The 22,766-nt window shown below is 37.9% G+C and overlaps 1 protein-coding gene across 1 annotated transcript in view; it reads left to right on the top strand.

Moving 5' to 3' along the window:
• Positions 1-22,766, top strand: part of RXFP2 (relaxin family peptide receptor 2) — a 48,111-nt gene that overhangs the window by 7,118 nt on the left and 18,227 nt on the right. The window contains exons 3-11 of the mRNA XM_039239824.1: positions 984-1,061; positions 3,784-3,889; positions 4,712-4,783; positions 12,641-12,712; positions 13,324-13,395; positions 14,960-15,031; positions 16,073-16,144; positions 19,988-20,059; positions 21,500-21,571. Of these exons, the coding sequence (XP_039095755.1) occupies positions 984-1,061; positions 3,784-3,889; positions 4,712-4,783; positions 12,641-12,712; positions 13,324-13,395; positions 14,960-15,031; positions 16,073-16,144; positions 19,988-20,059; positions 21,500-21,571 (688 nt within the window). The remainder of the gene's footprint in view (positions 1-983; positions 1,062-3,783; positions 3,890-4,711; positions 4,784-12,640; positions 12,713-13,323; positions 13,396-14,959; positions 15,032-16,072; positions 16,145-19,987; positions 20,060-21,499; positions 21,572-22,766) is intronic.

Here is a 22,766-nt window from a genome sequence, read left to right as displayed (position 1 = left end):
GAGCTTGAAATAGTTAGGTTACATAGTAGGTGTTCAATCACTTCTCAATAATGGGGGCAGCTGTCTGGATGTCAGTGGGCAAGTCCATCAAATCTTTGGTGTTCCCTCTTCACTGCATGCAGATCAGAGACCTTGCATATTTATCTACCTCATGAGGATGTTTGAAACACAAATTAAATAATTCATGTAAAGGCATCAAATAGAATCATTTTAAAAACATTGTGGGTATTAATAAGAAATAGAAATGTTATAGGTTGCAGGGATCAAAAGGGAACTGTGGGGAACTATATAAATTGCTTTTTTATTTGTAGGAACTTAACTATCATACATTATAATATGTATCTTACCATTGTAATAGCATATGCTAAAGTAATGATACTTCAAAATTAGGTTTCCTTTTTAATAAGAATATAATTTTCTTGCAGAAAAGGAGAAGGATATTTGGCAAATAAGCAGGTTAGGTCTTCTGACAAACTGAGAAAATATTTTTCTACTCAATAGGACTAGATGTCCTTTATTAAAAAGAACTTTGTTTTTGCTTTATTAAAAAGGTCAGGTGACACATATTTTATTATTAGTCATTACATGTATCAAACATGTGTCTACATATACATATGTAGCAGTATGTATATGACAAAACAATTCAGATTGTATTTTCTTCTGAGGACCTTAAAATTAATATCAAACATTTAAACTTTCAGCATTAGAAACAAGTAGTACTTTCCAAGATGGATATATGTAGTAAAAAAATTATCTATTTCCAATATATATTTTATGGTTCATACATTTGAAATATTTTTAGTTTTCCAAAAGGGAAAAACTCCAGATGTTTGCCTAGCTTTTTGTCCCTTACCATTGATGTTACCATTCAGTTACTTAAACAAAGTTTTAATTGATTTCATTATCAAATTTTTATACTTTTGTTTTGTAATTTGATATTTGATTTCTAGAATAACTGACACATATTCATCACCATTTCACAGGAGACACTAGTGGATGGGCGACCATATTTGGCACAGTCCATGGAAATGCTAATTATGTGGCATTAACACAGGAGTGCTGTAAGTGGTATTGATTCAAAGACTCAGTATCAGCTTTGCAAGCAACATGATTCGTGGTGCATGGATTTATATGGGTAGTGTGATCAATTCCCTTTAGAATTTCAGTTTCAGTTCAGTGTATTTCAGTGGTCAACTGCTCTATTGTCTGCCATGGGACTGAAGAGATGGAAGAAAACAACATACTCCTTTCATGCCCATTTTATGTAGTAGCCTATGATTGCGGGAATAGATAGATACTGAATAATGATGATAAATAATAAAGATCTTTTTCCCTTTAGATACTTTGTTCAGTAGAGATATTGAGCACCAACTACTTCCCAGCCCCTATGTTAAGGACTGAGAGTGCAAAGATTTGGTCCCAAATCACAAATACTTCACATTGTAGCAGGAAAGACAAAACCTCATGGAAACAGAGATGATACAATATAATGCTAAACAAGAGGGCTGATGTTTGCACAAGGGGATGTGGAAGCCCGTTGGAAGAAATGATGACTGTGCCAAGGGTGGGGAAAGATCCACAGATACAATGACCTTGAGATGGACCTAAAAGGGTGGGGCTAGCTCATAGAGGATTCTGGGTGTACACTTTGGACTTTGGCCTCTACCCTGTAAGATAGAATCATGTCTTTATATATACCTATATTACATACATGTGTATAATGTATACATGGAGATAATTATGTAGGTTTACATATATATATACATACATTAGTATGTGTGCATATATATTAAACACCGTATCAATATTCTATTATGACCTTTATAATATTAGCTTATAATTACCACTTATTATATACTTTATTATGCACAGGTATATCATATATAAAAATTAGAACTTAAAATGAAAAATAAACATAACTGTAAATTCTAATATTTTCTTCCTGAACCATAATGGGTCATCTTGTACACATCCCATTGTGCAGATCACTGCTGTACATGGTTGGCAACCACTGATACTGTGGGCTTCTTTTCTTTTAATGAAGAGGAAGAAGTACATGATAAGAAGTATTTGTGAGAGTGATTCTTCCATCAGAATTGTAGAGAATGGATTAAAACAGTGGATCTCAACCCCAGACAACTTTTGTCCCCAGAGAACATTTGGCAATGTCAAAAGATATTTGGGTTGTCACAACTGGTAGGTTGCTACTGGCGTCTAGTATGTAGAGGACAAGGATGCTGTTGAGTATCCTACAATGCACAGGACAGCCTCCCCACAACAGAGAATGAGCCAACCCAAATGTCCACCTTCCCAAGGTTGAGAGCAAAGAACAGTGAAAGAGATACTGATTGACCATTCATGTTTCCTGCAATACTCCAGAGCAGTACTAAGAATCTGAGCCCCCAAAATGCCAGTTGGAAGAGTGAGATAGAGAGAGGTGCAAGAAGCATGTCTGAAGAAGAATCCAGAGGCTGTGGGTATGACTGACTTGCAGGTGAGGTAGCTATGCTCACATTGCTGGTTTAGGCAATCCCAGCTTGGACTACATGAAATTCTTTTATTGGGTAAATAAAGACTTTCCAACCCCAGGCTTTCAATCTAATAACATAAACACCATTTTTGCAGTCAATAAACATTGAAGTAAATATTCTGAGCTTTAAGAAGTTGAGCTCATAGCATAAACCTATAACATAGGATATTCTTGAAAACTTCATAAAAAAGAGATTTTTGAAAACTTTATATATGATACTTCCAAAACTTTGTGCATCTGTTGAATTTACTAAAATTCAGTAACATTGATTTTAGAAAGTTTGGTTAAAGGAATTGAAAGAAGCAGAGAAATTAGAAAGGACATATAAAGATCTAAATAAATAATAATAATGAATACAAAAATTGGAAAAGAATCCTCATTTTTTTAGCTCCATCAAAACAAATACCCACAGGATCAGAGGCAAAATCAAGTGTTCTATAAATATCACAACTCTCTCTCTCTCTCTCTCTCTCTCACACACACACACACACACACACAGTGATTGTCCCATTGGACAATTTGACCTATTTTCTCCATAGATTTATTACCCCTTTATATGCCATTATCTTAATAATTATGTAAGCTTCTTCACAGTAAATCCTGAATTTTTGTCTCCTGAATGTTTCAGATCGATAGATCTTTGGTTTTCTCAGCTTTATAGCGTCTTTACCATTTTTATCTTCCACTATAACTTTATAGTAATGAATAACAAAGAACCAAACTAAGACAGTATCCCAACTTGGTTTATTTCAATAAGGCACAATGGAGGCTACTGCATCTGTCTCTTCTCACAGCTCTAGGAGAAGTTTGAAATGGGGAAAAATTGAATTTAATTTTAACCAACAAGCATTTATGGAGGAACCTCTTTGTGGCATTCAATTAAATTAAATTTACTGTTATACCCACTGCAGATTAACTTCGTCGTACTAATGTTTTTCATTGAGAACTAAATCTTGCTTCACTACACATTTTTGTGCTATTTAAACCTTTTTGTGGTTTCTTCCTAATCACATATTAAGTGCCTCTGAAATGACCACTGGAAGCTAGAGCTGAGATGAAACGCCACATTAGTCTAAGTTGGACTAGGAGCAATTCTTCTTTGCTTTTATTATGGACCTTTGTAAATTAGGGTGCTGAAGATGTAAATATTATACATTCAATGAGGAGAGAACAATGTCAGCTATTAGAGTTGAGGTCATAATTAAAGAAAAGTATTTTTTTCCCCAGTGAAATACTACTCTTTTACTCCCTAGTTCTAAACCAGTATCCACAATCCTGTGACTGTGAAGGAACTGAATTGGAATGTGTAAATATTGGCTTAAAGTCTGTGCCAGTGATTTCCAGCAATATGACATTACTGTGAGTAAAATTCACATCTTGATGATATTTGTCCCTGAAATCATATGAAAACCATGTAGTCCAATCTAACCTCTTGTTCTGTTTTGTGTTAGTTGTATGTTAGCAAAATAATAAAAGTTCCCTCTAAAACCACCAATTATCAGAGAATTCCACATGCTTCTTCTCCAGGGAAAACAAGTTTTTAAACACCGTGTGATAGATTCACCTGGTTATCATGAAGCTCACAATTGTCTCTGGTCTGGAGTGCTGTTTTCAGTTAATTTCTGATTCATTATTTTTTACTAAAACGCAAGTATTGTACAGCTAAAAATGAAAATAAAAAGGCAGAGCGCCAGCTTATTCTGCCTCATTTTAAATAGTGGTAATTGTCCAAGCCTGCAAAGAAATGAAAGACCCATGAAGCTGGCTACACTGTCACTGTGCAAGTTTGTCTGTACTTTGCAAAAATGTTTTGAGAGCCTCAGGAATTTGCAGTCATGTTATGATTTGAGTATGCACAAGTTGGTTAGGAACTTTTTGTTTTGTTTTGTTTGTTGTATTTTGTTAAATTTCCCAGAGAGTAAAGATGTGAAATCTTAATAGACATTCTAGTCTATGATACTGACTGGCCAAACTTGTCAGATACTTGCAAACTGCTTTAATTTTGCCTTATGGACTCCTCATTCTCACGTGAGAAAGTTTCAGTTACTAGAGTCATTTTCAAATGTGTGTTAAGTAGCATGGAGTATCAAAAAATATCTTGTTTTCAGGCATGCACTTTCTAGGGAAAAATTCACTTGGTCATAAAACCCATAATGAAGTCTGCTTTACCTGTTATTTTAGGTCTCTTAAGAAAAATAAAATTCACAGTCTTCCGGATAAAGTTTTCATCAAATACACAGCACTTAAACAGATGTAAGTAGCTATTAATAGTGTTTTTATGATGAAGTCTTTGTGATGTTTTGTTTAACATGCTTTTTATCTTTAAGTAAAATGGAACATAAGCTTAATAATCTTTATCATTAAATTTATTTTTCAAATGTAATTAAGATTAAGAATTAAAGCTTTGAAAACTAGCACATTATCTTTCCATTTCATAATTTAAAGTAGTTGAATTAATTTTATTTAAATTATTTTTAGAGAACTAAATTGAAGTTGAGATCAGGCACCTCAATAAGAAAACACATAGTTCCATTCCATGCTGTTTTCCCATTTGGAAAATGACATGATAGATTCAGAGGCACTAGACGCACTTCTTAACTTTAAAGGGGAATGTCAGACTAGATAAGAAAGATCAGATCATTTAAAACACATAATGGTACGAGGATGTGGAGAAACGGGCACCCTCCTACACTGTTGGTGGGAATGTAAACTGGTACAGCCCCTCTGGAAAACAGTGTGGAGGTTCCTCAGGAAACTAACAATAGAAAACTCCCCTATGACCCAGCAATAGCACTGCTAGGAATTTACCCAAGGGATACAGAAATGCTGATGCACAGGAGCACATGTACCCCAATGTTCATAGCAGCACTCTCCACAATAGCTAAAACATGGAAAGATCGGTGAAATCTGGCCATGTGTAGCAACATGGATGGACCTTGAGGGTGTTATGCTGAGCGAAATAAGTCAGGCAGAGAAGGACAAATATCATATGTTTGCACGTATAGGAGGATTAGGAGGAACTTAACTGAGGAACAAGGGGGAGAAGAAGGGGGGAAATGGTGGGGGAAAGGGAGAGAGCAAACCATGAGAGACTCTTGAATGCTGAGAACAAACTGAGGACTGATGGATGTGGGAGGGAGGGGGGAGATGGGCACGGAGGGGGGCACTTGTGGGGATGAGCACTGAGCGTTATGTGGAAACTAATTTGACAATAAACTATTTAAAAAAAAAACATTAAAAAAAATAAAGAAGGGCAAATGCTTAAAAAAATAAATAAATAAAACACATAATGGTAGGATACAGACTGCCTCCCAGGATAATAGGAACAAAAACTGCGATCTTAGTGAAATCAGCGATATTAGCATATCTGAGGAAAGAAAATGTTAATAAATACAACACAGTTGGCAGTGACGAAATGGTAGTCAGAGAGAAACAAAGTATCAAGATGCTTCCAGCATCTTCCGGGGCACCTGGGTGGCTCAGTGGGTTAAGCATCCGACTTCTGCTCAGGTCATGATCTCACAGTTTGTGGGTTCGAGCCCCACATCAGGCTCTGTGCTGATGGCTCAGAGCCTGTTTCAGATTCTGTGTCTCCCTCTCTCTCTGCCCCTTCCCCACTCATTCTCTGTCTCTCAAAACTGAATAAATGCTAAAAAATTAAAAAAAAAAAAGATGCTTCCAGCATCTTCCAAGAAAGAAAACCAGGATCTGGGAGACATAATCCCTATGTCTGTGCTGGAGGACTGGGAAGGATGGTCAATCTCCACCATGATTTGCATGAACTATCTTTTGATAGAGATTCCTTTACTTTGATGCTCTGCTCACCAAACAACCTTATGATGACTGCACTAACTTCCCAAATTGTCCACATTAAAGTATTGGGCAGTTACCATGGGAAATTACCTTGGATAGGGAATAAGAATGTTCCTTTTGGTGGAATATGATACCTTCTATTTGAATAAAGATATTGAGACTATTAAATCTCCTGTCAGTTGTTACTTTATGGTGGCCCCTCTGAGCCCAATAACTCTGGTATAATGAAGAGATCATGTTTCTACAATTGCCAATAGGATCATTAGACTAGATTTAAAAATGAACAAGGTAATGTTGTAAGGCTCCTGAGCAGGACAATCATACTGTTTTATCTTTGGCAGTCAGCATAGAAAGTTTCTAGAAATGTGAAATATGTTAAAATCTAGACATGTTAAAAAGAATAAAAATAATCTGATCCTTTGCTGATATCAGACAAACCTATTTGGTTTAAAATGCCATCAAAATTCTATGCTGTTCATGAATTTAGGTACAGATTTTCCCATCCAAGTAAAGAAGTCACTGAAGGAAGTCCATTAGTGAGGTAGAATAATCTAGATAATTAAGTGAACATAGATAATCATGCCTGGGTTAGATTACAACCTTTGTCAATGCTATCTGCAGTCAGGACTTTCTGCCCCATCCTGGTGCATGTTGTCATGTTGACATCACCACAATGGAGTAGCTGTGCATGGACTCTGGGTTTCCAGATTCCTCTAGAGAGGAAATCCTAACTATACTGTTGCTAATCTTACTAGAAATTCTTGGAATCACCACATGTTCATTTTGTGAATCAATATTGTTCTTGCATTTCCTGAATAATGCTGAAGGGAGGAAAAATAAAATGGCACTAGTGAAAAGGAAGGGAAAATATTTATGTTGTAGAGTACCTGTTTCAATTCTGTTATCTAGAGTCATGGAAGTTTTATGAATTTCTAATAAAATGTTCTTATTATTCCTGAGGTAACTAAAGTCTGCAATGGCAGACTTTAATTAGGATCTACAACTAGTAAGTGAAAGAGCCAGAATTAGAGCCCATAGCTTCTGATGCCCAATGCAGTGTTTATTTTACAATAACCAGGAAGTAGAGATGGAAAGACATTGTTCTAGCATCAGACTGAATGTTCTACCAACACATACTGCCCTGTCCCATGCAGAACTCCTTTCTCTCCATGTGCCCTCTAGTTTGGGACAATTTGATTTCTGGGAAGGCAGAGAGATCATCAAAGAATCAAGCAAAGGAGAGTTAAATTTCAACTTCTCCTACCACATTCTTTCATGGATCACTGATTTATATTTATGTCAATACTTTTCTCTTGTAGTATCAGCTAGCTACTTAAAGAAAGAATATGAAATCACTAATTTTGATAATCTAGGCCCCAATTTTTCCTAGTGAAATAAATAGGGATTAACCTTAATTGCCCAGATCAGCTGGAAAGTTCTCCAAGTAAATGTTTACTTCTACCTTGAGAAAACTTAGGTGTGACATCATTACCCAGCTGAAGCTCTCCTGATGCAAGGTGCTATTTGATGCTTTCTAGGCAAGTTAATTCTCCCAGAGGCTCAGAGAAAAAAGAATAGGAGACTCTCATCAATAAACATTCACTAAGTGTTTATCATAGGCAAAGTACAGCACAGTTTCTTATATTTGTTATCATCTTTTAAAGTTTACAAAAAATCCCAACATTTGGAATTCTCACTTGGACTTTGATCCCCATGATCTGCGAGGTGGGAGTGGACATTACCAGATCCTTTTAGGAATGAGGATATCTACCTTAGGGATTGTTTGCTCAAAGGCAACCAGCTGACAAGTTTAGATTTGACCTTAAAGCCAAACCTCTGACTGTGATCTTTTAGAAGCTTAACTGCATAGTCTAGTCTCAGAATATTGTTATTGTTGATGAAAATGACCACTAACCAAGCTTTGATTTGAAAATAACTCAAGGTCTTTACACTTGTTACTTAAATATCATAAAGCAGCTTATGATCTCAGCCATTCTTCCTTAAATCCAGTACCCCCACCTTCTTTCCTCCTACTCCTCAGTCACTCGTGCCACTCCTCTTCCAACCACCAGCCTCAGCCATGCACTTCTTTCCTGTCCTTCCACTCTTACCTTCTCCTTTCTTATTCTGCATTATAACAGCCCAAATAGCAATGTAGCAAAACCAGAATGATCCCCAGGGAAAGGTGCCTGGGGAAGGAAGAAATGGGTTCTTGGTAACATTTAGCAGGAAGGTAAAAGCTGACAAAACCACATATTCATTAATTCTTTCAACAAATATTTGTTGATACCTGCCAGGCTCTGGGTACTGAGGATAGAGCAGTAAATAACACATATGTAAAGCCCTCTCTTCATGGAGCTTGAGGCACAATGGAGGAGAATGGGCAATAAAATAGAAAATACATAGATACTGATTAAAGCCATGGAGCAAAATAAGCCAGGAAGGGAAGGAGGGTGTGCTGAGGAGAATAAATTTCAAAGAATACATTCATAAATTTTGTTCTGTCATGTAACTCTACTACTGCCTAAGGTATCTTTAACATTCCCAATTTTTCTTAGACTTACCCCCATGAAACTGATCAGAACATTCCCAATCAGTTCTCTACATACTGTAAATACTTAAAGCTGGCTGTTATCACCCTGAATGTTCCACAAGTCTCTTCAAGCAGAATTCTCCCCCAAAGGATGTGGTTTCAAATCCGATCATCATTCTGGTGACACTAATCTGTATATGTTCACCTACATTTGCCTTTCATGTAGTATCTAGAACAAACATAATATTGTCACTGAGACACGGGCAGGGCTGAGCGGAAGAAGGCTAGCAAGACTCCCATTGTAAACTCTTTATGCTCCAAGCTTACATTTGATTTTTTTAGTGGCTATTTCATACTCTTAACTCTTAGTGATCATGCTTCTAAAATTCCCAATCCCATACCATAGGTGTTTCTGCAAAGTGATGGCTTCTCCATCCTGCATTTGTGCACTTGGCATTTGAGAGCTAGTTGTAGGTCCATAAGATCAGTTTCATCCTGTTAGATTCAGCTTCTTTTATCAGACTATAAAGAACTTTTTGGAAAATTCAACATATTCTCTATGAATATGCTGAATATTCATATGAATATAAATATGAATGCAAGGAGGTCAGCATTACGCCATCTGAAAATTGGATGAAACATCTTTACCCAAATCATGGAGTAAAATATTGAAAAGGACAGTGCCAAATACTCTTTCCAGAGCCTTCATCATCATCCTTCAAACAATGTGTATTATTCTTTATTTTGTCCACAAGAACATCATAAAACCACTTGCTCAATGCATGGTAGACATATAAACAGTGTCAGCCACATGTTTGTGTTGGACTGATCAGCTTTTCAAAGAAGAAAATCAACTTAGTCTGACATGATTTGTTTCTCATGAAATGCCCTGTTCACTTTCTCTTTGAGGTTTTCACAGGCAGTTTCCTAAATAGCTTGTTCTGTGATTTTGCCCAGAACTAACATCAAGCTCATCTTACTACATATTGGAGTATATCCGAAGAGATCACTGAGTCTAACGTTGAGTGAGTCTGTGGTCTAGAATGTTCTAAATATGCAGCGCGTTGAGGTCATTTAGGCATCCAGAAGAATAAATTCATAAATCAAAATGTAATTTTAATTGCCAAATGAATAAATGTTGTTGAACATGCCCGAACGTTTTTACTATTGATCAGATTATTCATTTTAATAATCTTTTAAAATATGAAGCCTTTCTAATGTTGGGGGGAATAAATTTAAGATGACCTTTCAGAGAAATAAAATATACTTTAACAGTGACTATAATGCTTTATCACCACTACCGTGGAAACCAATAGCAGCTCTCCTCATTGTGAGAAAAACCTTATATAAATTAGCAATTTCTTCTTAAAGATGGTTCTTGTTCAAAACAATCATTGGCAACGAAATATAATTCAAGGAGTCTGCCTGGCTCATGAATACAAAATGTTGCATTAAAAAACATCCCATAAACATGCATGTCATTAAAGCATTTATTTGCTTTAGTTTCAGGTACATAAATTCCTGGCGTTTCTGCTTGAAAAGTCCTGACAGCTGAAACAGCAGGAATTCATGAACCAGTAAGTTATTCTTAGAAAAGCCATTCAGTGGAAAGTATATTAAATGGGCTCATATCTCAGCTCTGAATAAAAAGTGGACACCACTTGCCAAATTGTTATGTTTCCAAATTTCCCCTCATATTCACCAAGCTACTATTCTACAACAAAGAAAGGGACACTACAGTATCAAGTTAAAATCCAGTAGCCTAAGTCTGAGACAGGCGATCTGGAGCTCTTGTTCTCTGTGGGGTGCCAGCAAGCTGAAGCCGAACAGAAGACTAGAGGCTCTTCATTATTTAAAGTGTTGGAGTCTTAACTCATGTCAGGGAAGGCAGATAGGCTGTACACATCCAGTGAGTCATGCAGATCGAAAGCACAAAGTCAAACTCACAATTTATGACTGTACCCATCTCTTCAAGATTGACAACATGTAGGTAAAATGTGCATTACACTTTTGAATTCATTATCTTTTTTAATGTTTATTTATTTATTTTGGGGGATAGAGAGAGACAGTATGCATGTGCACAAGTGGGGGAGGGGCAGAGAATGAGGCAGAGAGAATCCCAAGCAGGCCCCACCCTGTCATCGCAGAGCCCTGTACAAGGCTCCATCTCCCGAATAGTGAGATCATGACCTGAGCTGAAACCAAGAGTCAGACACTTAACTGATGAGCCAACAAAGCCCCCCTTGAATTTCTTATCTGGAATAAAATATAAATGACACTAGCTAGGTAGTAAACTTTACACTTAAGAGGAACTTTGATATACATATATTATAGCATTATATTATTTTTCTATTTTCACTTACTATTGTAACATAATTCATTACATTAATTTTATTTTATCACTTCAAGGGCTTTGAAATGTTAAAGCAAATATTGATCCATATAGATTCATTCTATTCATAGCAGAACTTTAAAACCCAATGACAATTTGTGCTACACTGGGGAGCATCTCCTCATAGATGCGGTGCAGGGGACAAGGCAGGGAATGACACGAGTTCTCCATGGATTTCAAGTTTACTTGGAGAGATGGAAACGGATGCTCTGTGTATCTTATGGATGTAATGCATGTGGTCTGGAGTAGCAACTGTTTCCACTTGGTGGTACACAGAGAAAATGATAATATATGTTCAACACTTGGGTTTGAACTTGGGATGAATGGGTTTACTGATAACTGGGAGCTGATATTGGCTTTACCTAGCTACCTTGAAAGCTGAGGGCTCTGATATCCTGGCACTCCTATAATGGTTTCATGATTCAAAGGCTGGGAAGATTTGACAGAGCATAGTTATAGTACAATAAATTCAGAGTACAGCCAGATGCCAAAGGAGTACGTGTTCTACTAATAGTTTTGCAGTGAAGTATCCTAACAATTAAGGAAGTGTTGTGTAAGATTTTAGGAACTGAATTAAATCAAAATAAGAGATAGGGAAGCCATTCAAAACACTATGTAGTCATTAGTCACTATTATTAGTGTGGATATTTCCTGCTCCTAAATACCTTTAGAAAATATGAATTCAAGGCTAACCTCCCATTGTATAATGAGCACAGGAAATGGAAATTATTTTACTTAGATACTCCCAATAGTGCTATTATTGAATCAATACTATATTGCTAAATTGCTTCAGGGGTTAAGTAAATCATGACCCTGTGAGCTGAAGTTGATGTACTAGCTCCAGTTCAACAATGGATACCATTTGTGACCTTGAATACCTCACTAAATCCCTTTGTGCTTCCCCTTGCTTGGCATCTCAAAATAGAAACGGATAAGACTTGCCCTCTCCTTTTTTCATGGGAATAGAATGAAGAGAAATGGGGAGTTAAAGGTAGAACTCTGTGCTGAAAGAATAAAGCTCAGCAGGGAGAGACTGGCTGGTTCACATGGTGAACATCACCTGCAAGTCAGAATAAAAAAAACTGCAACACAAGACCCCTTCCCTCCTCAAACTCATCACATGGTAGCTCAGCAGTGCAAACCAGAGATGCCCAAATCTCATTGCATAGTTGCCAATGGGACAAAAATGTTGGCTAGCTTCACAGCCAACTCCTGAGCAATGCCACTACTACCCAACATAAGAATAGGACTTGGGACTTCATAAGCCAGTTTCACAAACTGTCCTTAGTTGAATAAAGTGGAGACCATGTTCCACAACTGGATAAAGTACCTATACCATAATCACATGGCTCTTCTATCTTATTCCTACCAGATTTCTTCAGCATAATTGTATAACACACATATCACGGAAAGCATTTTTTGGATTACATAACCTGCAAATATTGTTAGTAACTTCTTTATAATTATATTATGAGTACAATTTTAAGTAAAGATTAAAAGAGTAGAAATGGCGCTTTTTAAGGGCTTGACTTGGCTGTAGCAAAATAGGAGAAATAAGTTATCAGAATGCACTTAGATGAGTTATTAACCTGAAGAATTATTAAAAGATTCCTAGTTTTACCAGATGACAGAAACAAAGGCTCTCCTAACCCTGATCTTCTCAAGTTTGGGTCATTTCCACAATATTTTAGCATTTTATTTTTTCTAACCCTTGCTAACTTACCTATATATTTTCTTAAAACACATCCCAGTCTACTAGGGATGTGACCAAAAAGGACAAAAGCAAAAATCGCCTACTCTTAGCAAAATATAATATCCCAACACATTATTTTTGGCAAGTTTGCAGGCCTGGCCCTGATGTCATATACACTAGGCTTGTGGTTATCTCTATCTCTTGGTTGTTCCTTGATTTCTCCCCATCTTCTTATCCAGTTGAGTGCTTTCAGTAACAGATGTCCTTACTCCATAATCATCATCAGAGGCTCATATTCTGATTATATGTGACTAAAATGAACTATTGAGTTTGCCTAATTGACTTGCTTATGCTATTTATAGATATCTCAGCCACAACTGTATTACAACTCTCAGACCCGGAGTATTCAAAGACTTACATCAGCTAACTTGGCTGTAAGTATTCTAGCTTTTTCTTCAGAAGATCAGTCTTGATGATATACATCAATGCTTATAGTTTCTATCTATTTATGTGTCTTGTTTATTATACTCATTTTTCTGATTGTCACATAATCTGGAGCACATTACCCAAGCAATTCAGATAATGGCATGCCAAATGGTAGCTGTGTGCAAAGGAATCTGTGCCATGCTTTTTTCAGGTGGCTTTCTGAGCCATCTGTCCATCCAGTGTTTATCTATCCCAGCATTTTCAACCTCAGCTCTATTGGCATTTCATCTAGATAGTTCTTTGATAAAGGGGATGTTCCTTCGTACTTGGAGATGTTTAGCATCATCTGTGGTCTCTATCCCACTAGATGCCAGTAGTCCCAATTCCCAGAGGTGTGACAACCAAAGATGTCTCCAGACATTCCCAAATGTCCCCTGGTGGAAAACTGACCTCTGTTGAAAACCACTGACCTGGAAAGTAAGCAAGTTAGGGACCTTTTAGTTTTCCAAAACATTCATAGAAAAGTCTGAAGATACGGTAGCTTGTGGTGTTTCATCACTTTCTTGGCCAAGCCACCAGCTCTATCCTGAGGAGTCTCATATCAGATATTTGTGTTTTCATCATAAAAATGAACATCAGTCAGTTAGAAGACTGTTTCAGTCAGCCCATTTCTGTAGGTCAGATGGGTCTAGTGGAAAAAGCCAGAACTTCATCTTTATCCAGATCCTGTGTATACTATGGGCCTCTGCTAATGTTCCAGGCAACTTTCTTAATCTTCCTGTGCTGTTTTTTTTTTTTCATCTGTAAACTATAATCACAGTTCCTTTTTAAGAGTGATGTTGTGGGGATTAAATCACAAGGCATATATAAACTGACACGCAGAGCACTTGGAATATTGTAGGTGTTTAATGTCACTTCCTTCTCCAAATCCTACTCTCAAGAGCCTCTGAGAGTAAGAGGAAATGGTACATGGCTGCAAAGGCAACAAGAGGAAAGAAGGCATATTTCTCTTTAGTCTACTTCTTTCTAGGAAAACACCATATATGGTTAGAAATGGTTATTTGAATATATTAATATTTTCATTTCATCCTGAGAGCTCCTAATGAGTTTCTTTGTACAGAACTTATAAATGCATCATTTAAACACCATGAGACCAAAGAACCATTTGTGATTTCCTATGAATTTTTTTTCATCCACTCTTCATTCAGTCAATCAGTAGGTCAAAGCATTTACGGAGCCTGTATTCAGCCAATTAATAATTCAGCTTATGCTGGACTCAGGTATCCAGAGGGGAATGGTCTATCTCTGATCTTTAAGTCCAGTGAGAGGTGGATGCATTCAGAGAAAGCAATCAGGATGGAGCCCTCATAAGGGCTGGGGGCAGGAGTGGTGGAAATTTGGAGAAAGAGCTAGGAAGAACTCTTAGGGAAGAGGACGAGGAGCCCAGTGTGGACGGGCAGGAAGGAGGAGAGCAGGTATTGGGGAGGCAGGATTGGTGTGGGCCTTTTGTTGTTTCCTGGTTTCATTTCACAAAGGTCTCTAATGTTGGGAATGTTTGTGATATTTTTTCAGAATTCTAGATGATAATCCAATAACCAGAATTTCCCAGCGGTTGTTTACTGGACTAAAGTCCTTGTTTTTCCTGTAAGTGTTCATCTACCCTTTAATACATCCGTCTATAAATTGCAATGACATCTAACACTAGCTTACAAAATGAGCTTTAAAAAACTCAAGACTGTTAACATTTTTATTAGTCAAAACCTTTCCTGTACGTCCAGCCACAGTTACTGTTGTGACTTCCTAGCCGTGGCTCATGGTATGTTTTAAGCCTACTGGTTGATCTCTTTTTGATTTCCTTGAATTTCCTTTTATCCTAAGACATGTTTTACTCGCAGTGGCTGGCCGAAGAGAGTATTTGTTTTTATCTCCTAACTACACTTAAATCTATCAGAATCTCCTGGGAGTTCAGCTTAGACTACATTTTTAACAGAGGGAAATGTGCCTTTGCCCTGCAAGAGTCTCTAAACGTTCCAAAACCTTCATCCCACCGATAGAACTGTTCTCGTAATTACATTCTCACTGTTTATTAATACGCTGGAATGATTTATCAGCAGGGATTATTATGTTCCTTTATAGTTCATCATATAGCATCATCATTTTTCCATTTGTCAAAAGGGACCACAATATCATAAATTAATTGTGTACCTTAACATGTTGATGGGTTGTTTTCTTTCCCCCAGTGCCCCCTGCTGTCACTTCTTAGATTTAATGCAGTTTCTGATGTGACCCCTTAATACTGTAAATGATTTATGTTTCCCTTAAGAAAAGACTTTGGATGTAGGATGCTGGAAATGATTGCAAATTTGAAGTTTACAAGGAAAATTACCATGAACTTTAAAATTATTACTTAATACATACTTTTGTTTCATTTCATAAAATTAAATTATATAATATTTATTCCCAGGTTATATATCATACTTTTGCACTCAGTTTCTTTGACATGTGTTTTCTAATCTATGCCATACATATATGTAGAGACCATTTTGAAGACATAGTCATGTTTACATTATTTGTCCTGCTATATATTTATTTTAGCCTGAGTTTCCAAATTGTGGAAATAGTAAAAATGCTGTTCTTAAAGTGGCATATCATTTTGTTTCTAATTAATATCTTCCTTGTGTAAAGGTCTATGGTTAATAACTACTTAGAAGCCCTTCCCAAACAGATGTGTGCCCAAATGCCTCGACTCAACTGGATGTGAGTATGCATTTAGGAGCTAATTTGTTCTTAAGGAAGTTAGCCCTAAAGTTAATTCATGATTACATAAAAAGCCCATTGGTGATCTTTCCAAAGAAAGAAATCTGATTATGTTACTTCCTGGTTTAAAAATCTTTTGAAGGGTGCTTGGGTGGCTCAATCAGTTAAGCATCTGACTTCAGCTCAGGTCATGATCTCACAGTTTGTGGGTTTGAGACCCATGTCAGGCTCTGTGCTGACAGCTTGGAGTCTGGAGCTTGCTTCAAGTTATGTGTCTCCCTCTATCTCTGCCCCTCCCCTGCTCACTTTCTGTCTCTTTCTCAAAAATAAACATTTAAAAAGTAAATTAAATTAGTTAAAAAATAAAAATCTTTTGAGAATTCCTATGCGTGTGCAAGTTAAGTTCATACTTGCCCCTTGAGCACCCTAGATCCCCCATTTCTATCTCTTCCTCCACCTAGATGACTACCCTGCTCCTCCTATGTGCCTTCTTTCCAGATGCACCAAAGTGCTATAATCTGTGTGCAATATCTGAGCACATATTGTTCCTTCAATTAGAAAGGTCTTGCTCCAGGGGCTCCTGGGTGGCTTAGTCGGTTAAGCGACTGACTTTCGCTTAGGTCATGATCTCGCGGTTCGTGGGTTCGAGCCCCTCGTCGGGCTCTGTGCTGACTGCCAGCTCAGAGCCTGGAGCCTGTTTCAGAGTCTGCATCTCCCTCTCTCTCTGACCCTCCTTGCTCATGCTGTCTCTCTCTCTCTCTCCTAGAAATAAATTAAAAAAAAAAAAAAAAAGAAAGGTCTTGCTCCTTTATTCTTTTGGTTAAATTCTGCAATTTCCTTCAAAAGTCAGCTGAAACATCCCCTCCAGGAAGCCATCACACCAGCCAATTTCATTGACCGCCTCTGTGACTCCCTTACACTCAGGACAGACTTCCACAATGCCACCCATTCCCTTCACATCTATCTTGGTTCTACTATCACACAGATTTACTTGTCTGTCCCCAACCATTCCGTAAATTCCATGAGGGCAGAAACCCACCTTGTGATTTACACCCCAGCATTTGTACAACAACCAGCACATTAATAACTGCTCAACAAACCTTTGTGAAATTAAGGTGCTAAACCATGTCTACTCCTTGTTAGCTCTTAACCAATACTTGTTTAAAACATTTACTCAAGGTACTTCATGGCTTCACCACCACTACTCACCATTCCTTGTCACCTTCATCTTCACGGTCTCCTAAGACAGGCAGGATTGTTGCACACAGTGATTTCTTCCCCTGTAAAATCCTGACTGTTCTGTCCTGCAGAACTCTTCTCATTGTCAAACCAGGGGACTCAATATCTCAGAGGATAAAATATTAGCACCTCAGCTTTTGATCCTTTCTGAGCTAGCCTCACAATTACTTTTTACAACTATCAGGGGTCCTTAGGTTTATACAGACTTGTATTTATTTATATATCTTCTAAGGCAATAGGGGTCTCATGTAAATGTCCCACTCCTGAAATGGAAATAATGATCTGAAAAACATGAGACTCATACTTGTTAAGAATAGGTGGTGGAAAAAACTTAGAAAAGACAAGAGTATATTTGCACAATGAGAAGAAAACAGGAAAGAGAGAAGGTAGCAGAGAAAGATGAGGGCCCGAACCTGCCTCTCCTCCAATGGGCATTAGCAACCAGGAGGAGATCGGGAACCAGCATCAAAGCTGGGGTTTCTAGTATACTCATGGTCACTGGAGGCTTCCTCAAACAAGAGGGAAAAGATAGACACCCAGTGAAATATCATTAGTAAGATTGTCTGATCACACATGGGAGAGGGCCTTTAAACCAAGAGGACAGAATTAGGAGGTCAGACCTCCAAAAAATCCTTACAGGAAGGAAAACCAACCCCCTGGACAGGCCTCTGCTCCCTCACTTGACATCAGTAGGGCTGTTGCTCTCAAGTCCTTACTGATATACTTGTAAAATGCAGAACTATTTGTCCCCACTCTATTCAGCAATATTTGGGCTTTTAAGAGAGTACAGTGTTTATTATTTTAACCACAGTATTTTCAGGGTAAAAAAAATACCTACAAGTTTTTGTAAGTTCCTACAAGACCATCTGGATGGATATAAAACAAGATTTAAAAGGAAATAACAAACGATTGGTGATTTTCGTGTTAGCGTGAGAAATGTTCAGAGGCAGCAAAATAGCTATTGTCATATATGGGGAAGATTGTAAGAAGCGGATTATAAAAAGAAGTTACGAGACTCGGCAGGAAAGTCTCCTCTTTCTCACTCCTTGGCGCTGCTGGAAGCGGTGGCGTCAGAGCATTCCTGAGGAGGTCCTTGATCACATAGGATGCTGCTGTCATAAGGAGTCACTGGCAGAAGGCCACAGCTCCGCCATGCTTCTCAAGCAACATGAGGGCTTGATAGGACCTGGGTCTTTTTTTTTTTTTTTTTTTTTTTTTTTTGCAGCGATGTGGATGGAGCTAGAGAGTATAATGCTGAGTGAACTAAGTCAGTTAGAGAAAGACACATACCATATGATCTCACTTCTATGCAGAATTTAAGAAACAAAACAAATGTGCAAAGTAAAAAAAAGAGAGAGAAAGAGACAAGCCAAGAAACAGACTCTTATCTTTAGAGAACAAACTGTTAGTTACCAGAGTGGAGGTGGATGAGGGGGAGGGGTTAAAAAGGTGAAGGGGGCTAAGGAGGGCAATGGTGAAGAGCACCAGGTGTTGTATGGAAGTGCTGACTCACTATAGTGCACACCTGAAACTAATACAACACTATTAACTATACTAAAATGAAAAGACCTCAGTCCTAGAGTAGGAAGAGGATGGAGTCAGAGAATCTGCATTTCTAAGAAGTTCTGGGGTGACACTGAGGGCTGTCCCAGGCACCTTGGAGCAGTGCTACAGTCAGCATCAGGGTCTCAGAGCCATAGTAGAAAGAGCGGTTGCTTTCATCACCCAGATGGGTATATATTCTTAACTCTGGGATTTAGCATTGAGAAGATAATTTTGCCTGAGTTTCTCCTTTACCAAAATAGAGACAAAAGTATTTACTTGCTGTCAAGGGAATGCGAGAGTGTAAGGACCTATGATGCATGGTTTAGTGCCTAGGCTTTAGATAGAGACAGATCTGAGTTAGAAGGTCAATTCTACTACTTCCCAGCTGTGTGACCAGAAATTAAGTGAATTCCCAACAGCCTCACTTTCCTCATATGTTAAATGGGGGTGGAAGGGAAGGGGGGTAATACCAACTTTGCAAGAGCACCGTTATGCACTCAGACCAATATCTGACACTGTAAAAGTCTAATAAATGGCAGTTATGACTATTATGGTGGCAATATTATAATTAATAACATGGTATCTAGCACACTCACTAAATGTTGGGCTGCTCTTTCCCTCAATTTTATTAAGTTCTAACATTAATTGAAAGGGGAAAAGAAGCATAATATTAATTATATTAACCTTGTAGTAATTAGGAAGAAAGCATAAACATTGAAACGAGGTAAAAAAATAAAGCTTAGTGACACCTGGGGGCTCAGGCAGTTAAGCATCCGACTTCAGCTCAGGTCATGATCTCACAGTCCATGGGTTCAGCCCCGCATGGGACTCTGTGCTGACAGCTCAGAGCCTGGAGCCTGCTTCAGATTCTGTGTCTCCCTCTCTCTTTGCCCCTCCTCTGCTCATGATCTGTCTCTCTCCATCTCTCAAAAATGAATAAACGTTAAAAAAGAATATTTTTAATAAAGTTCAGAACTGTTATAACCACAAAAAGTGCCTCTGGATATGTAATGTGTGCAAAAACATTAACAGTATTCACCCCCCCCCCATGCGTTTTAGGAATTTGGAAGGCAATGGAATAAAATATCTTACGAATTCCACCTTTCTGTCATGCAATTCACTCACAGTGCTGTAAGTATACAATGGAAATTGGTAAATGAGGGGAAGCCCAATAGATTTGGAAGTCAAAAGAAAACACTGACAAGGAATGTTTTATTTACAGCCTCGGTCTGGAGCTACAGCCCTAGAAAATGCACACATGGATGGATTGGTTTTGATGGTGGGGCCAAGCCTTCAGCTAGGCTTCCCAGTAGTTAGATCTCCAGCTGCTCCCTTTCTAGCTGAGGGCAATTGTTATTTCATTGCATCCTCTCAGATGAGCTGAGCTGGTGTATAACCCCATGACAACTAAGGAAGTGAGATCATGTGTGAGAAAATGCTTAGCTCTAGAGTAATTAGTGGTTACTGCCAGTGACACTTATCCCTTGATGTCTCTCACTCTCTCTAAAGAAAAAAATAGTTTTACTTTTAAGGAAAGAATATCTAATGTATTCTGATTTGCCAAAGATTCTGACTGGTGATTCTGATTGCTGATTGTGTTTTTTATCGGGGGGTGGTACATGTGGGCTGGTTATGCCACATTTGCATTGCTAAAAAAAAGAATTTTGCTTTTGTTTTAACCAACAGTTTTCCACAGGTAGTAAGCAGTTAGTAATGTTTGATGGTTGCACAGGAGGTTGGAAAAGAAAAATTGGAGTATATACATTTGTAGTAGTCTAACCACTGCTTTTTTCAACAAACTAAGAGATAGGGTTATTGCCAGGCTACATAGTTATCAGTCAGATTACAGACAAGCATCTTTAATGAGAAAAGAAGGGCTATCCAACTCAGAGGATGCAAATAGTTTATTCTTTTTCTCATGGATAATGAGAGAGAACACTGGCAAACCCTCTGGCAAACTGGCAAACTCACTGACACTTTCTATTTTATAGCCCAGCGTGGCTTTTGAGTTATGGTCATACTCATGAGCTCACCTCTGTCAGACAGTTAGCTGCCACCCCCTGCCCCCTTTTTACCTTAGGTCTTGGAGAATTCCATTTCTAGACAAAGGAAATGTAAATCCACTGCCCCTCCCCCAAATTTAAAATCCATCTGTGGCCCCAGAAGCTGTGATGGGATTGGTTCAAGCTCTGTTCTTTCTGGCCTTCCCCTAAGGACTGTGCCTTACACAAGGATTCTCTCAAAACCTGCTCTATTAACAGGGTTGAAATCTGACATTAACATGTGTGTTGGGAAATAAACACTTTCTGAAATAATCAGAATCCAAACAAAATGCAGCCTTATAGACCACACTCAGCACCTCAAATTACCTCTGGCTAGCATTTCCTGGAAAGAACATGTGGACGCCCTCGCTGAGAAACTCCCGCCTTGTGTTCCACACCAGAACACACCTCACTTTGAGACTTCAGAGGAGGCCTTAAGAAATTACATGTGGATCAATGGCATCTCCCAATGAGAACTGATTCTTACAGCAGACAAACCAACAGTGCTGACTCTCACCATGTCTTACAGGTTTCTGCCTAGAAATCAAATTGATTTTGTTCCAGAGAAGACATTTTCTTCATTAAAAAATTTAGGAGAACTGTAAGTAGCATTGTCTACTAGGAAAATAGGATTGCTTCTTCCAAGATTACAAATTTAAATGACCAGTGAGCCTTCTTTTTTGCTAGTGGCAATCAAATCCTGCAGACTCCTGGATATTCAAAATCAATTAAGAAAACCAACATTATCCTAAAGTCAAAAGCAAATTAAAATTCAACAGTGGGCTTAATATGGATTTAGTCTACTTGAATTTCTCTGCCTATTTTCTTTGGGTGATTTCATATGTGTGTGTGTGTGTGTGTGTGTGTGTGTGTGTGTTTTGGAGCAAATGAGTTTTCTATAACTCCTCAAACTCAAGGATCATTATCTCTAATGGCTGGAGTATAGTAAATTCTCAGTAAATGCTTGCTGAATGAATGGGTGACTGAAATAATATTAATCACGAATGAACAAAGGAACAAAGATGCTTATTATCCCTTGAGAAATTATGACTTCTAGAGCAGATGAAGTGAGTACAAATGTCTAGAATGATAAGGATTATTGAAAAATGTGTAGAGGGATCATGTAACTTTTTCTGTTCAAATATATATGTTTTGTAGTGCTAAAACTTTTAAAAGCATCTGTCTTGCTATTAATTCATTGCTACCCACATAATTGTTATCATTGCAAGTTAAAACTAAGTCTGTTATATTATAAATAGTGGCGATTAGGGTACAGATCTCCTCCTCCTGATCTGAAACCTAAAAATGGAAACTAATCTCTTAATTAACCTCTTTCCCATTCTTTATACCTTGCTTTATAAGACAGAAAGGACGGAGGAAAAGAACTCAGTAAGAGTAATCTGAAAAACTAATTCATGGATAATTAAGATAATTCAATCTCATGCATAAGTATCACAAACCAAATCCACATATATTTTCTAAGTGCCTAGCGTGTGAAAGACACTGCAGTAGAACTAAAAATATTGTTCATATTCTATGGCAAAAAGTGAAAGACAGCTTGCTCAGAATTGTTCACTCATTCTTCACGGCAGCATTCCTGATGAGGCATTAGGGGTCTGATAGGGATTTGAGTTACAGGGTGGAGGAGGTTAACAGCCCAGGACAAACAGGAACATGTTTTAGGTACAAACTTAAGAAAATAGTGGTAAGGAGTGCATATTTTGAAAACTATTCGAATCCTCCTTTTATCCTATGCTTTGGCAGAGCTATCCACACCCCTGCCCCCTAAAGGGCCC

This window comes from Hyaena hyaena, unplaced genomic scaffold (genome assembly GCF_003009895.1).
Source record: "Hyaena hyaena isolate Hyena2069 unplaced genomic scaffold, ASM300989v1 scaffold_163, whole genome shotgun sequence".
Taxonomy (NCBI): Eukaryota; Metazoa; Chordata; class Mammalia; order Carnivora; family Hyaenidae; genus Hyaena; species Hyaena hyaena.
This window is presented reverse-complemented; position numbering and strand designations above follow the sequence as displayed.